The sequence below is a fragment of the Myiozetetes cayanensis genome, unplaced genomic scaffold (assembly GCF_022539395.1).
Source record: "Myiozetetes cayanensis isolate MyiCay16 unplaced genomic scaffold, myiCay2020 scf2-11, whole genome shotgun sequence".
Lineage (NCBI taxonomy): Eukaryota > Metazoa > Chordata > Aves > Passeriformes > Tyrannidae > Myiozetetes > Myiozetetes cayanensis.
This window is the reverse complement of record NW_026087411.1, coordinates 95,359,322-95,376,420: the sequence shown is the minus strand read 5'-3', so window position 1 is coordinate 95,376,420 and position 17,099 is coordinate 95,359,322. Positions and strand designations below refer to the sequence as shown.

Below are 17,099 nucleotides of genomic sequence, written 5' to 3'. Positions count from 1 at the left end.
TGGTTAGCTTAAATGGAGCCCTAAGAAAACGTACTTAAGAAAATATAACCTGTTGGAATATTAAATTACCATCCTAAACTTATCACTGGGAATTTCAATTAACTCCATTGAAGATATGGGAGCTATTACATATCTTTGTATAACTCAGTGCAAACAAATCAGAATAGACCCTTGCATCAGATTCTGCATGAAAAAAGGACAGCCGACTGTTCGTCTATCTCATCTCTCAGTTAACACCTTCACTGTACTTTGAATCTATGTCTGTATTAGTAAATTGAAGTGGAATGTTTCTAAGCATTGGAAATCAATTATTTACGATGTTAATTTTTCCTTGATGTGTCTTTGGCCAGTTCCAGCTATCCCATTCCTGGATTCATGGTGGAGTTACCTCATAAGAGGGATTAGTGCAGTTTCTGATAAAGTCCAATGCCTCTTCAAACGGAAGAAAGCTATGTTATTTAACAATTTTTCAGTTGTTCCTTGATAGCTGGTCTCTGTGGCAGACATGACAGGCATGTCTAGGTACATCTAACATACTAGAAAAGCGCAGCGTAGCATTTCTGACTTGAATTGGGGTGTACCCAAAACACAGGCTGCTCCTTCCTTATGGGATGGTGACAAAAAAAAACATGGAAATTGTAGCTGTAAGGAAAGGGAGAATCCATCCAGGTGTTTAGTTGAATTCCTCTTTCAGTTCTGCAGCTGTATCTACCTTTCCCCAAAGAGATTACTTCAGGTGAAGCACTACTTGAAATGTAATCTTAGGAACAGAATATCAGGCTGTATACAGCCTGGCTTGTTTTCCACCTTCTCTGTCCCCAATAGGTGACCCCAATGTGTCAATATTTGGAATGATTAACATGTAAATACAGCCATACCAAGTTATGTCATGCAAAGGGACATTCCTTCTCACTGTTGAAATGATTGTTCAATTTCTTTTTTTCCCCTGAGCCTTAAGGTGTCTGGAAACAAACCATGAAGCCAAGAGGAGGTAGGATTCTGGACTCTTGACAAAGCCTTCTTGCTCAGTCTTGCCTCTGGGTCTTTTTCTTCATCATGTGGTATGTATTTTTCCAGGTATTTTATTAATATTTTTGTACCTTCACTGTGACAGCATGGGCTGAGATTTTTGTAGTAACAGACATATGTGCCATTTGTATGTCGGTTTTGAAGATAAATCAATTAATATAGGTAAAAATAATAAACCAGTTGGGGAACACAACTGCATGCAGTAAGACACATACAGTGGGCAAAGCTGTGAATGCCCCGTCTCTGGAAATGTTCAAGGGCAGGTTGGACGGGGCTTAGAGCAACCTGGTCTGGCGGAAGGTGTTCCTGCCCGGGGCGGGGGGGTTGGAACTGGGTGGTCTTCAGCGTCCCTGCCGACCCTGCCCGTCCGTCCCTCCCGGCGGGGTCCCCAGCGCCGCCTGGCGGCGGCCGCGCCGCGCTCGGGCGGGTTGGGCCGCTGGGGGCCGCTGTGGTCGCTGCCTGAGGGGAGCGCCGCGGTACCTGCGGGCGGCCCCGGCGCCGAGCGCCGCCCGCGCCCGGCCACCGCCTCCCGGGGCTTGGGAAGCGCGCCCGACACGCGGTCCAGCTGCGCGTTTGCCCGTTTCGGCTGCCAAGGGAGAGGTTTATCCACACAATCAGAGTAAACAGGGAAAGTTCAACCGGATCGTGTTTCAGCCCCCACCACCACGCCCCGAGGGGCTCCGCGGGCAGAGCGGCCGCGTGTGTGTGTTCTGGGGAGGGGTCTCGCAGGACGGGGCTCAGAGCTGCCCGCTTGGCTGACACCTTTGAGGGGCCGGCGGCTGCAGGAGCGGACAGGGCGCTCCCGCCGGTGGCAGTGCCTTCGCTCTCCCCTCCTCCCGCGGCCCCGCTGGGAGCGCTTCCAGGCAGCGCCGCGCCGGGAGCCCAGGAAGCCGCCTCGCCACCCGGGACCGCCCGTGCCAAGAATCGGCGAGAAAGGCGGCACGCCCGTTCCCTCCGTCCACCCAGATCCGCTCCAGCCGCCTCTCCGCGGGCTTCCCGGCCGGCGCGAGCAGAAATAGCCTTCCCCTTCCCCAGCAGCTCGCCCCCGCCCCAACACCTCCCCTTCCCCGCCGCAGCCGGGCCCGGAGTTCCCGGTAAACAGGAGGCTTCCCCGCCCGCCCCCCGCGGGGCTGCGGCCGCGGGCCGGGGACCTGCCTGACGGGAGCTGCGCCAGGGACATCAATATTTCAGAGGCTCCTCAGCGCGTTTCTAATTAAAGGCTCGGGCGAGGCGCCCCCCCCTCCGTCCCCATCTTCCCGCCGCCACCCCCTCCCACTCCACACACACTTGGGACCGTCTCCTTACGTCGGAGAGAGGCAAAGGAGTGACTGAGCCCTGCCCGGGAGAGCCGAGCGGGGGAGGGACAGGGGGACCGGGGCAGGAGGGAGAGAGGGCGGGAAGGGGGCTTGTGCAAGCAGCGACGCTCCCGAGGTTGCCAAGTGGACTTTTATTGTTTTCCACCCACTTCCAAGTCGATACTATCTGCCGTCTCATGTCCATCCTATAGCCTATATAAGCGGCTGCGTCGGGGCTGGCGGCGATGGAGTAGTTTGTGGATACAACGGGAGCGCAGGGACGGGAGGGGGGCGGGCGGGCCAGCCGCGGAATACTTGGACTCCCCACCACTCGCGGGCTGCTGCCGTCCGGGGAGCGGCTCCCGGGGGAAAGACACCTCGGCTTCTGGGACGGAGAGACAGGTAAAGCGGCCGGCGAGGGCCAGCAACCTCCTTCCCCTCCGTCTCCCTCCCCACGCCCGCACCCCTCCCGCCCCGCGGGGCCGAAGCGCTGCGTGCGCCGGGGCCAGTGACAGCCCGCGGGCGAGAGCGGCCCCGCCGGACCCCGCCGGAGTTGGCGGGGCAGATCCGCCGTACGGAACGGGGGCCACACGTGTGTGCGCGGGCGCTCAGCCGTCCGAAGGAGAGGGACTACGGGGATGCCGCTGGCCGCCGCTCCGGGCTGCTCCCCGCGTCCGCCCGCGCCCCTTCCCTGAATCGGGAAGAGGGACAGAGAAAGGGGAGGCTGGCGCTGCCGCTCCCTGTGCACGGACGGCTGCCCCCCAGCCGCGCACCGCCTGTCCCGCCGCTCCTACCCGCAGCCCGAGCGCCGAACCCCGCAGCGAGGGTGGGGACCCGCTCGGTGCGCAGCTGTCGCGGCTTTACGACACAAACTTCGGAGAAAGTTATCGCCCATCGCCCGCGGTGCTACGCTCCGCGGCCGCGGGCGGGGCGGAGAGAGGCGGGGCGGAACGCCGGTCTGCTTCGCCGGGCGCTGGGCGAGAGGTCCCGCCGGGCACCCCCGCCTGTCCCCGCTGCGGGGCTGCGCACCCGCTCTCCCGCGGGGCTCGGCTGCGGGAGGCCGGGCGGGCGCTGCCGCGGCGCTGGGCCGGCTCTGCCCGCGGGGCGGGCGCTGCGGGCGGCGGGGGCAGCGGCGGACCCCCCGCCCTGCTCCGCCCCACCAGTCCCCCGCGGCCCGGCGCGGGGCCTCCGGAGCGGTCTGCGCCCCCGCCTAGTGTAACCTGGGGAGTAATCTACGCGCTCTCCTTCTGTAATGTTTCCTGTTTCATCCCCACGACTCTCCCCACCTTCGACCCACCCCCCCGATTTTCTCTTCCAGTGAAACAGGAGGCCTTCCACAGCAGCGGATCGTTCCTCTTCATCCCCTCGAGCACTCTTCAGGTCGGACTGCAATGAGTGGACTGAGGTCTCCTAGGCTGCTAGGGCTGGTACTCTTAATGCTCTCAGCAGGATATTGCAAAGAGAAAACTGACTCCACAGATTTGAAGGACAAGCAAAGTCTCCTAAATCTGATCATGGAGATCATTCAGGAACTGAAAAGGTACCACCTGGAGAAGGAGAGTGGGCTGCAGTACTTCTCCAAGCATGACTATAACTTGGATCGAAGGGAAGTGGCTGACTACGGAGGATACCAGGATGAGCAGAGAGTTGGTAAGTCATAATCCATGGCATAGGAGATCTTTTTTTTTCTCTAGGGTGCCTTGGTGAATGAGACAGCACATCGGGTTACTAATTTTATATGAAGAATTCACTTTTCAAAATACTGCAGGTTCCCTTTGGTATCAGAAACAGACACAGATGGCAAATTTGGAATAGAAAACTTCCAGTCACATCTCAGAGTCTTTTACTCTCTGGATAATGTACTCTACTGAAAGTCCAACTTCCTGTGGCTTTGAACGAAACCTATTAATAAGGGAAAAGACTGAAATGGGCTGAGCTCAAAGAAACAAGGGATGAAAACGCTCTTTTTCCTGGAAGGTTACCACTTATTATAAAGTGCTTGGTTTAAGTGTTTCTTGGAAATGACCCTAGCAAGAATTCCCCTGCAGGACTCTAGTAGGTCCTTAAAGACCCCACATCTAGAAGTCTTTCCTGAAGCTCAGCTTCACTGAACTTTAGCCCTGCTTGTTCGTTCCTTTTGTACTCCAGAGGTAGCACCTTTGAAATAATAGGGAACTGAACCAGTACTCCTCTACCACTGTAGAGGCTGTGACCAATCTGGGGCATTCCTGCAGTCATACTTCTGTTCATTTAACTGACTCTTCTCTAACCTCCAGTGAAAGCCTAGGTTTGTTTGTAAGATGTTCAGGTTGCATAGAGCAGTCCAGAAGTAGACATACCAGCCACACAGTGATGGATAGTTACTGCTCAGTTTTGTGATGTACCTCTGTGCATCCTGTTGAAAATTGATTTGGCTTCTCCTGCTGCCATGCCTAATTTACTGTTCCCTGTCACTTCCAAGCCCCTACAGCATTACTGCTGCTCATCTTACCCCTCCTACTGAAAGTGACTTTCTGAGTATTTTCCAGCAAATGCTACTCACCTTTTCCCAGTGTGGCTTTTATTTTGTTTGTGTGCTATTTATTTTGTCTTTATTGATCTCATAAAACTTCATTGTACCTTTTCTTCATTCTCATTCATATTCAAATATCCTTGTGATTGGTGGTTGTCATGAAAATGTTGCTTCTCCATCTGGATGATTAATGAATGTACAAAGGAAGACAATTTTGTTCTACTTAAGATCATCAGGGGGAGAACATTTTGTTTTATAAATGCTGAAAAGTCAAAGAGGCCAGACTAAGCAGGGAATCCTGATATGCACAACTTTAAATCTCACCTTGGAACATGGACATAGTTTTTGGTCACCCTACATCAGCATATTGGTGTGAAACATCTGGCTTGTGCAGTATAATTAATTAATAAACCTGCTTCAGAGCAGATTAGTTGGTAGTGTTGTTACTGACTCCTAGGCAGGATTTTTCATTCTGTTATTATAATGGAGTTATTCCCAGCAACTCTGAAAATGAACTACTAGTTAAGAGTCTTTCATTTCAGTTTTGGCATCACTTTCCCAGTGAGTTGGTCCCATGGGAAATTTCTGAGTGAAGCATGTGTGTTTTTAATGCTCTTCATGACATAATTAGGTCAAATTGGATAAGGTCAATTTTACTTACACTGACTAAAGTTAGAAGTAAATGAAGAATGACTTTCGAGAAGTGTCTAAACTCACAAGTGAATCAGATGTGGATGGAAACGCTCTCTCGCTTTATATCTGATAAGAGGTGCCAGGGGAGTGAAAAAGGCTGCTCAGGCATTTATGGTCAAATAAATAAAGCACCATGTAGTGTATCATACACAATCAGCACTAAGCTATCAGCATAGAGTTTGTAACGGAAAGCAATCAAAGATAGCTGTAAATCAGGAAGTCACAAGTGAGGGTTAGGGCTAAAATGGATTTCAGTAAACCAGTTTCATTTTGCCATCTGCTGAACACAAAACGCAAGGCGGTAAACCACAAACACAGGGAGCCAGAAGAGAGCAATTTGCTTGGAATCATTTCCTGTGAATTTTATTTACTGCTAAAGGGGAAGGAAAAAAAGATTCCTGTAAGTAGATCAATCCAGTTCTGTGATTACAGCAGAACAGTGCTAGTACAAACATACCTGTGATAGAATAGTGGATATATTTGTATAAGAGAATTAGAAGACACAACCCCAAACTTGAGTTTATATCTTTGGATCTTTATCACTCGTGTAATATATTATTTCTGAGCAACCATGAACTAAAATTTCTTGAAGAATTTAAATCTAGGTAAACTTGATAATATAATTCATAGAGAGCTAAAATCTGACTCTTAGTTAATTACCATCATCATTAATGACCACACATCTAACAGACATTGTTTCATCATCACAGTGTGTTTCACAGAGCATTTTACAAAGTGCTTGAAATTTGGCCTACTATATGCAAAGGACTTTTGACCTCTGTGCACCTGTCAAGACACAGTGGTGATGTTTGCTGGACAGAATATTCCCTGTCCTCATACTATGCTTGGCAAGCAGAGTTCCAGTGCAGCAGAGTGACTATTCTGTTTTCTGTCCAACAGAAATAGTTCCCAGAGATCTGAGGATGAAAGACAAGTTCTTAAAGCATTTAACAGGTATGCTTTAATTTTGCATTGGTATCCATCATTTAATGTACATACTATAAGCTGCACTACTCTTCCTGTGACCTGTGCTAATTCATAATTTATTGTTTCTTTGTATTTCAGGTCCACTCTACTTTAGCCCAAAATGCAGTAAACACTTTCATCGGCTTTATCATAATACAAGGGACTGCACCATCCCAGCATGTAAGTGACAAAACGAGAAACTTCCCTGAAACAAAAGGAAACCCAAATTTAATAGGTCTATCAGGTATCAGTGGTGATACAAGGTCAGAACTCATTGTTTCCAGTGAAGAGTTTTGAATGCTCTGAAATATACTAAGTATTCTTTACAGCATTGCTAGGACAGCATCAGCATTACAGAGAGGAAAATGGAAACAAAACCTTTTCATTGCAAATACATTGTGTACGATGGCTCTAAACACTGTGTCCTTACGTAGTGATGTATATGCCTCCTGGGTTCCAAATCAAGTGTTTGCTTTTCACAGGAACATGACCCCTCTCACAAACATCTCATATTTACTTTCTAGTGCTGCAAATTCAATATAGGATCAGAAATCCAGGTGGGATTATTTCCTTTTCATTGATTATTTATCTAGAACATATTTTATAGACATTTTCTATTTCAACTATTCAGCTACCAATCTATCAGTCATGTTGACAATGAATCTTTGCAACACTTGAGTTCATTGAATTACAAAAATATAACTTCCTCAGGCTTAGGAAAAAAAGTGCTGATGGACACAAAAAAGCAAATGTAGTTTATGATATCTCTTCACTGTTGGCAGCACAGAGACAATGAAATCAAACATTGGCATTTATCAGTCCACAGATGTGACTCCAGATTCATACAGAGGTGGACCTGTTGAGTAAGCAGATGCTATTTTAGTACAGCCTTTTCAGAATGGAAGCACACTTTATTTTACTTGTTTGAGGTCAACCAGTTGGGTCAGTAGCAGAGCTGGGAATAGAAACAAGAGTTACAGATTCCAAGTTTCAAGTATTAATAAATATTTCAGCCCAATATACTTTAAAGGCATATTTGGTAAGAATTGTGGACTTTTTCCCTGTTTGTAAGGCTTCAGATTAGGAATGCCTTGGAAAGATAGGGATTTGTAGATGATAGCTAGCCAGATCACATTCTGTTTGTATGGGTGGAAATATAAGTTGTTCATAACTTGTCTGTTTGAACAAGCAAATGGTCATATTACCTTTTTCATAAGGATTACAATACAAACGTCATTTGACTCAGCACAGCTCCAAGCTGTGAAGCTAAAAACTAGTTGGCCTAAAGTCTAAATTAGCCTTTTCCTTCTGACAGGTGACATACCCACCAATATCATGTCTGGATAATGGAGGATAATTTGTACGAATAGCAATTATAGCATAACTATGCTGTGAGTTAGAGATTGTTAACGTTGCATCTCTAGGAAACATTAGATGTAGTTACTCATTAATGAAATAATGCCTAATGAAAATCAACATCAGTTACTGGATTGAACTGACTAGCATCTTTTGAAGTAACTTTCTTCTAGGAAAATGACGTAAACAGCCTACTTTAATTCTTCATGCACAGAATGATGTCACTTTTTGACTTCAAATAATACTGCTCATTCTGTGTAGAAATTCAAAGGCCAAAGAAATTAAAAGCATCTATGAGGCTGCAATATGGTGGTAGCCAGTACAAAAGAATTTTGTTGGCAGCCTTTCTAGTATTTTGCACACTGTAGTAGCATTGACACCTGAAAAGTAATTTACTTTTCTGTCTGTCCATAACTAGCTTTCACAATACTTGCTTTTGGTTTGTCATGTTAATGAAAAAAAAAACCAACCCTTTTGATTTCTTTTTTTTTTTTTAATTTTGCATTGGTTCTGTTCCTTATTACGAATGCATCAAAAAGAAGAAGGTACCTAAAATATGAACAACTAACAATAGGACTACTGTGGAAAAAACAATTTTACTAGTTTTGAGATGAAACTTGATACAGTTATGAATGTTTATGATGTGGTCACATAATTGGGCTGGACTTAACATTCCTATGACTAAATGTTATTTGTCTAATTTGAAGAAAATCTATTGGAGAGTGGCATTACTTAACATTAAGTTGATAGATTGTTTGTTGAGGGCTGGATTTCAAAGGTGGGTGACCACAACTTACTCTTCCTCTAGTATGGAGATACTACAGTCACATGTTTAGATCCTGCATGTAAGCATAGACACAGATATATAAATTTTCATGCATATATACACTTGGAGTGCCTCCAAGCACATTCATGCTATTTGTTTACAGATGGAACATATGCAGAAGTCAGTGCACAGTTAATGTGGCATTAGACATGGCTTTCAGTTACACAGTTTTTACACACTGCATTTCTAAGTCTAAGGAGTTGACTTTTATTCTATTGCAAACTAAGGTATTCATTAAACTTTATTACAACACTAATTTTACACTGACACCAATGTTGGTTTTTAAAGGCAAAATTGGTTACTTTGGTAATCTATTTATGCTCCTTTTTCATGACAGACTATAAAAGATGTGCCAGGCTTCTTACTCGGTTGGCAGTAAGCCCAATGTGCATGGAAGGATAAAGGTAAGCTTTTTCTTAGCAGTGGTAATATTCCACTGCATAGCAAAGCAGTGGATGTTGTGCTTCATACATGAGAATTCATGGGTGTATAATAACAACTGTCCTTTAGCAAAGGTATTCCCCTCTCATACAACTTAAAGGAACTGGCTTAATCTGGCAAATTTTGGCATCAAGGAAAGGGTACCCCCTGCTGGAAGTCATTACATAAAAGTCCATGTGCATCATCTGTGAATTATTTATAGCAGCATACAGTTAGCAGATAGTGACTTGTTGTTGTAGAACAAAACTCTACAGCTGTGGATTATTTTTCAAGAGTTGACTCAGTACACAATTGCCTGTATCAGGAGCAGCAGCCACCCTTTTATGTGTGCAGCTGTACATCTATGGTGTACTCTTTAGTCTGAGTTAATATATACATAGCTATACACATGAAAGCTTTATAAATGTAGATAGGCTGCAGGTGCTTTTATAGTAATTCAATTAAAATGTATTATTAGTAGCACTGATAAACTAACTTCAAGCTACTCGGATTTCCTGGGATTTCATCGTGTTCACCTCTCATGTCTATGGGTTAATTCCCTCCCTTCTTGCCTACATGTACCTCTACTTCCCACAAATATTTGGGAAATTTCATCATGCACCAAAATAAAAAGCCAACCAACCGACCCAAAAAGTACCTCCAATCTATCTGTATTTTTAGGAAACTGTCACAAAAGAATACAAAAGGACTAATTCACATTCTGTCCTCAACCTTTTCCTGAGACAAAGGGATAAATAATGACCGTATGGACCTGTTAGTAACAAATGCTGTCAAACCAAGGTATTTTAACTGTGTGACAAAATACACATCCGGTAGAGAGAATCAGTGAGAAAAAGTAATAAATATTAATCATTTTAGTTTACTTTTTTAAAGCATTGACAGTGTTTTGCATGGCATTCTCAGAAGCATGCTAGGGAAATTTGATCAAGGTAAATGTAAAAATGACTGGAAAAAGATACACAAGTTATTAGTGCTTTACTGTCAAAACTGGAAAAATGTATTGAGCAGAGTCACACAGCTTCATTTGGGTATGATGTTGTTCAATACTTTCATTAATAACTTGTGTGATAGAATACTATATTTAAGGATTAGAGTAGTGTAGGAGAAGCAACCACGACGCAGTACAATCTTGAAAATATAATAATCTTAGAAAATAAGCTGAATAGTATAAAACAAGGATAAAATTTAAAGAGCAGAATTATGAAGTCACGTAGGAGTATTCAGCTTCAGAGTTACCAGAGTGGCAGCATACATGGCATTTTGTGAACAGACAAAATGTTTTGTCAAAAACATAGGGGTTGTAGTGGATCACAAACTAAACAAGTCAACCATGTCGCACTTGAAAAAAGTCAAACAACATACTGAAATTCATAAATAAAATAATTGTTTATGAAACATCTGAAATAATCAGTTACTGGAATACTGTATTTAATTAAGGGCACCACCCTTGAAGACATATGGGTGCTTCTTAAAAGAGTCCAAAGAAGAGCAATGTGGATTACCAAAGGCCTAGAAAGAGTTTAAGAGAACAGTTAAAGGAATTGGGATTGTTTAGGCTAAAGAAAAGATGACTGCAGGAAAACATAAGGGAGCTATTCAATTTCATAAAAGGTGGCTACAAGCCATTCTCTCAATCCAGTGTGGATAAATGAAACATAATTTGTTTAACTTTGCAAATAGGTGAATATTATTACCAATACCAATAAGCGGATACATCAGAGTAGGAAATTCTTTTCTCCCTTTCTTTAGGAAGTTTTGTCTGTATCTTAACATCCTGTCATGTAAACACAAACTTGTAATATGAAGGAACAGGAGCTAAAGTAGTTCACATCTCAAGCTGGGAGTCTATTTAAAAATGTCCATCTCTCAAAAAACATCTTTGCTCAACTAGTAGGCATGTTGCAATGTCAATAACAACTCCACTTCTGTTACACACAGACACAAATCAGTAGTGGTAGAATTGTTAAGTAACCCCTGTTAGTAGACAGACAGACTATTCTCTACCACATATGCTTTGAGATTCATAAATGCCTCCATAAGATTAAGCATCTTTTCCCCTCAAAGCTTTTTCACTGCATCTGTTCAATTTGTGTGAAACAAATTAGGTTTCCTCTTTTGCTTATTATCTGATTTTCATTTCATTGGAGGCTTCAAGTGGGCTGGGCTACAGATGGATTATTACCCTGGCAAACTGGTAGTTTTGGTGGATTTTTCAGATCTGTGGACATCTATCCATGTTTAGAGATCAAAGGCAAAAAAAAAAAAAGATTTGTTTTCCTTTCTACATGAAATGCATTTTGGACTATCACAGCTTTAAAGCACACAAGACATTGAAACTCTGAGCTAAGATCAAACAAGAAAATAAGGAACAAAACCAGGAATTAGACAGCTGTGACTGTCTCATACCTGAGCGGGCCCATGTGTGTTTGTGGTACGTGTCTTATGGAGCTTTCGCTTTTTCTCAGTTACCCTACACACATGTGTAACTGGGCTCCATCTCTTTTTTTTAGTGTATGTTCCCATTCTGCCTCTCCCACAGATATGAGCAATGCAGGGACCCAGTAACAGCCCTTCAACTTGTTGAGATTGCATTAGTGAAGCCAGAGCAACACATTTGTATTGCCACATCACTCAGTAGTCCTTTTATTTTTTTTTTCAGTCAGCAACCCAGGCAATATTCCTTGGCTGCCACCAGCACTATCTCTGATTAATTTTATTCTGTAACCTCTTCTTGCGGTCAGCACAGCTATGCTAAGAGTCCTGTCCTTGATGCTCTTTTTTGTTTTGTTCGTCAGCCAGCTTCCTAGTATTTCGCATATTCCATGGTTGCTTTGTCCCACCCCATACAGATACATCCCACAAATGTAATGTCAGGAACAAGATTCCTGAAGACTTCGCCTAAATAAAGTTCCCATTTCAGATATTGAGTATTTCCTATGATGGTGATGAATCTGAAAATCTGTCCCATTTGACAGCATTTGTCACAGCCACTTTGGCTACAGTCATACAGATTTTACTGCTTTTGTTTGGAAACTGCAGGTGTTACTGTTGATGCCCTCCATTTTCTTGTACCATGAGTAGTAGTTCAAAGACTAAGGACTGCATTATCACATATTATTACATCCTTCTGTTTTGAAGATTTCTTCTGATTTCTATACTGATAAGCTTTTATGTTTTTTTTTTACTTTTTTTTAAAGTAAAAACAGTTTTTTCAAATAAAGTAAAACTAATGACACAAACACTTTTGCACTAATAAATACAAGACTGGTGCAAGTAGTAGGAATCTTGGGCTAAGCAGAGAAAATTAGGTTTTATATACTATAAAAAGAGTATGGAAAAAATCTATTAGTTGCTTCCGTCCTTAAGAAGCACATACAAAAAATTAGTATTTGTACATACAAAGGTCTAAGATTCTTTATAAAATTTCTAATAAGCTAAAGCACACTGATAACTGAAATTTCCTTTGGAACTCAGAAAAACCTGTGTAAATTCCTCAAGATGTATTGTCCATACTAGTAATGCACATGAAAAATGCTGAAAATACAAGTTAAAGTTGGAAACTTCATATACATGAAAACTAGAATACCCCACTGAATATCCCATTCCTATACAGCATTTTTTTCAAACTGTTCTTAAACCAAGATAATATTTGGGTACTTAAATTTGGCTTCAAGTGTTTTGTTACAATGGAAAAAACAGCCTTTGATTGCTTTCTCTCTTACACTGCTTCTTGTTCAGAGTAACATCGAGTGCATTCAAGAAATGTAAGACACTTTCATTTCATAAAAGTGAGGGTGAAATTAAGATGAGGGGGTTGTGTATTATTCAGTGAAGGCAGACCCTCTTTTTCTAGAATGTATAGCTTGACTCATCACATACAGCTTTTCAGGGCATGTTCAGTCACCTCCTGGTGCCAGGAAGTAGTTCCCAAGGTAACTAATTTAGGACTTTTATCAGAACTACTGCTTTGCATTAAATAGGCAGCCAGTGCAGGTTAGTAGTGTGGCACAGTCCAAGTTTATTAAGAGCAATTTGTACTTTTGCTTACCGTGGGATGTCTGTGGCTAACACCAGATGGAACATTAAGAGCTTTATCATCTTCAATGAGTGGATCTCTCTCATTACGTCACAGACTTCCACCTGGGTGTGCACACTTGGGGAAAGAATTTTTTGATGTAAGCACATGGAAGTTCTGCTACAAAATCCTACTGGCACGGTATTTTAAGGTTTATATTGATCTTTAAACCACTAAATTCTTCTCATATACATTAGCTTTTTCTTGCAGGGTTTATCATCATGCACAGATAATAACTAGAAAGAAATCTGGAAAGCTGTAATATGCCTTTACACTAGCTTTCATTTGTGCTTTTAAAAATTGGAACAATTGCATGGTTTGGGGGCTTTTGTGGGGTTTTTTTCCCTTCATTAGCAAAGGAGAACTAAAGATTGAGTTAAAGAGGGGAAAGGAACTGTATAGTTACCTATGTTCTCAACAGAGGCTGTAGTCAAATTGTGTTCAGGATCTCCAGTAAGATTACCAGTCACCTTTCAGCTAAATTACGGTCTAATTTTCCTAGACTGATCCATATAATGTGAAATAAAAATTTAAAAGAAAGTACAGCAGATTAATCAATGCTAAAAATATGAGGCCTTTTCAAGGGTCTCTGAAAATGCCAGGGGTTTAGAAAACTGTAAGTTAGCTGAGCACTGGGAATCTAAGATCCAGAGCTTTTGATCAGATACCCATGCAAAAGCAGGTCTGGATAAGCATCCTATCCACTGTTTTTCACCCTCAGCGAGCTGCATATTCCCATTAGTAATGAAAATATTTATTACATTTTCAGTGTTTAACTTGTCAGTTGTACCACAAGTGTACCACACACTGATCAAACCGAAAGCACGTTAATTTTTTTTAAACATCACTTTTAAACATCATAGCCTAAACAGGGTACAGTAGGACCATACATACAGAAAATAAGCTAGATGAAAATGCAAGACAAGGAAAATTTACATCAGTTTCCACTCTAAGGAAAGACATTAAAAAAAAAGAAGTCATTGTCCTATCTGCAAAGCCAGAGAAAACCCCTAAATTACATTAAGCTTTTCTGTAACATTATTACATTTCCTAATAGCTTTCAAAAATTGCAAAACTAAATGTTTAAATACTACTAACAAGTATTTCTGTATGCACCAATAGCTTGATTTCCAATGGATTATGTCAAGTCCAACTGACTTTGCATCCAAATGATTCTATTATGAATTATAGTTAAGCAGTAGAAAATGTAGAGAAACACAGAGTATCAGAGAATTCACCCTGATCATGGGAAGGAGAGGTACCTACGTTCAGACAATACAAAAGTTTTAACTGTGAAAAACGTCATTAACAGAACTCTAGCATCAGAGTACCACTGGTTTTTATCTCCCACATGGACTTTTGACATCTGTGAGACATACAAGCTTCAGCTGAATCTGTTCACATGTAAGAGCGATGTCTTTTCACTGTGTAGTTCCTGCTAATTAAAAAGACATCATACATTTTTTAGTTCTAAAAAAGAATAATAACAGGCTTAGGAGGACATGAAACTGGGTGGACAGACTTGCAGCATTCAGTGGTCATCCATCTAGAAAATCTGGTTGCAGAAAACAAACTCAGAAGTTACTGGAGAGGGGATGGACTTTTAGATACATATACTCAGTTACACAACATTTTCTTAAAATGGTTTAAAGGTGTGGGGGAATGGGGGCCTGAAACCTTCACTGCACAACCTCTGAATCAACATTTCTGGAGTATAGACAATATACATACATAAGCAATGTGGAAACCTGTTATTTTGTATCAGTGATTTTGATATCAGTATCATAGAAGTGGTTTTGGTTTCATTCCAAGAAACTATTCTGGGAAGAGTTACTAGAACCACCAGCAAACTGAACCACTGCAGCTCCTCCTCAGTTTGTGCTGCCTCAGTGTTTGCATGTTCCAGGAGCTATATTTATACAACCTAATCTCAGAAATTTACTTCTATTTGTTTCTTGTTTATACGATTCCAAGTTTCTTCAAACGGGCCCAGAGGAATATCAGATTCTTCCTAGATCTTATGAACAATTTACTGACACCAAGGCATCTAGACAGAATTTTGCAGTCTGATAATGCTATTTCTGAGGTTTATTCACTTTTTGACTTCACAGCTGCAGTCATTAGAACAGGTCAGACTTAACTATGAGCATATTTTATATAGGAACTGGATTTTCCTTATCTGTCTACCTAAAATGAACCAACACAGCCTCAGCTAACAAACTGTTAATTTAACAGTCAGGCTGTTAACAAACTGAGCTAAATAAGAAATGCGCTACTGGATCTTTCAAAAGTTCTTATGGAATTCTCAAGTTTTATTTATTATTTTCAGCATTTTAAACACATTTTCAAACACATGTATGTGAATATAAAAATGGTGAAAGGCAATTTTCTTCTTTCTTTTAATCCACCAGATGTTATTACCATGACAAGAAACACCAAGAACCAAGAGAAGTGCCTTGGAAACCAACAGGGAAATAGAACTTACTACCTTTTAGCAAATTCCATTGTGAACAAGAGATTTATTTTTGCAGATGGAGACTACTTCCCATAATTCTTTTAACATGCATTTTGTATGCCATCAAGTTTGCAGACTGACATTCTTTACAGTAGCATAACAGCCAGTAGTATTTAATGCTCCATATTTAAAAACACACTTTACAATTGATGTGTAATGCTGCAAAAAATGATGTAAACACAAGTATTTCACCAAGAAAATTGATGTTCTATTGCTTAATTCTAAAATTTTAAGGAATGTTTGTTTGTATATCTAGAACTACTAAAGATCTGCTCCACGGTAGTTGTGGTCACTTGATACCCTTCATGCTTATGCAATTTTTTTAAAAGTTTGGTTAAAACAGACTTGCATTGGGGTCACATTGTACCCTGGGAGTACAAACTGCATGACAAACAGAAATGTAATTCCAAGTAGACATACTTTTTGGGACAGTGGAGCATGGATTTTGTACACAAACACAAGCTGCCATTAATTTACTTTATATAATAAATGTATAAAACATTCCAGTGAACGTGCAATATGTAAATACTGTAAATAACGAGCATAAGTAATAAAGTGTTTGGTATTAAGCTGTTCTCAATTTGCTTTCTGTTCACTGAATCCAGGTAAACAAGCTACCCTCTCGTAGCTACTGTCTACTTAAACCTCTTTCCAGTAAGAGCTCACTATTGTAATAAGGAAAGTTATATCCACCTCAGAGAAGTTCAGTAATCTGGACACTCTCTCTGTGTCTTCCAATCCCACGAAATGCCCGCAAGGCTGCTCCAATTTTCTCTAGCATTAGAAGATGTAATGTTTTTATGAATCACAGTTGGTTTAGGATTTTTTGTTTGTTTGGGATTTGGTTTGGGGGGGCTTTTTGTTCATGTTTGTTTTAGGGGTTTTGTTTGTTTTTGCAAGTTTTGTTGTTGGGATTTTTTTAAATAATCTGCAGTCTCTTCATGATACTGCAAGGCAATATAATCAGCAAATGTCCAGTAAATCATTTTACTATTCTAGAATTTTTAAGGAGTCACTTATGTGACTCATATTTTAAGGAGAACACTTACTTGAAAATCCTTGATACACATTTCTCTTTCTTCCTTAAATCAGGTATTAAATCCAGTTGACACAATAAAACGGCTCAAATGGAAAGAGATTTTTTATGTGCAATCTGTAGATGAACGACATGTACTTTTTTATCTAATACTGGCATTTAGTTTCAATTCTATCCTCAATTTGAACCACAAAATGTAAAACCAAAACTAGACACGTCCCTCCCCACCCTGGAAACTCTAGGACCTGAGATTCTTGAAATGGACATTTAAGAGCCTTCAGCATCCAGCTCTTTAGAAGAAAAGAGAAAATGGCAGAAGTACAAAATCCCATCCAAGAACGTGGCTGCGTTTAGC

At 41.8% G+C, this 17,099-nt stretch overlaps 1 protein-coding gene across 2 annotated transcripts; it reads left to right on the top strand.

Moving 5' to 3' along the window:
- The first annotated feature begins 1,029 nt into the window (after positions 1 to 1,029).
- ALKAL2 (ALK and LTK ligand 2) lies at positions 1,030 to 16,272 on the top strand. 2 transcript variants are annotated; one of them, XM_050315380.1, is made up of 6 exons: positions 1,030 to 1,061; positions 3,643 to 3,974; positions 6,430 to 6,483; positions 6,595 to 6,675; positions 9,015 to 9,081; positions 15,605 to 16,272. In XM_050315380.1, exons 1-5 carry the CDS (start codon positions 1,057 to 1,059, stop codon positions 9,077 to 9,079), a joined length of 537 nt encoding a protein of 178 aa, XP_050171337.1. In that variant the 5' UTR covers positions 1,030 to 1,056; the 3' UTR covers positions 9,080 to 9,081; positions 15,605 to 16,272. The 2 variants fall into 2 exon arrangements, with proteins under 2 accessions (XP_050171337.1, XP_050171338.1); XM_050315381.1 differs by lacking the exon at positions 1,030 to 1,061 and adding an exon at positions 2,656 to 2,726.
- The last annotated feature ends 827 nt before the right edge of the window (positions 16,273 to 17,099 follow it).

Coding starts and splice junctions, on each gene's coding strand:
- ALKAL2 (XM_050315380.1), top strand. Junction 3,975..6,429: donor CCAGGATGAGCAGAGAGTTG/GTAAGTCATAAT, acceptor TCTGTCCAACAG/AAATAGTTCCCAGAGATCTG. Junction 6,484..6,594: donor GTTCTTAAAGCATTTAACAG/GTATGCTTTAAT, acceptor TTTGTATTTCAG/GTCCACTCTACTTTAGCCCA.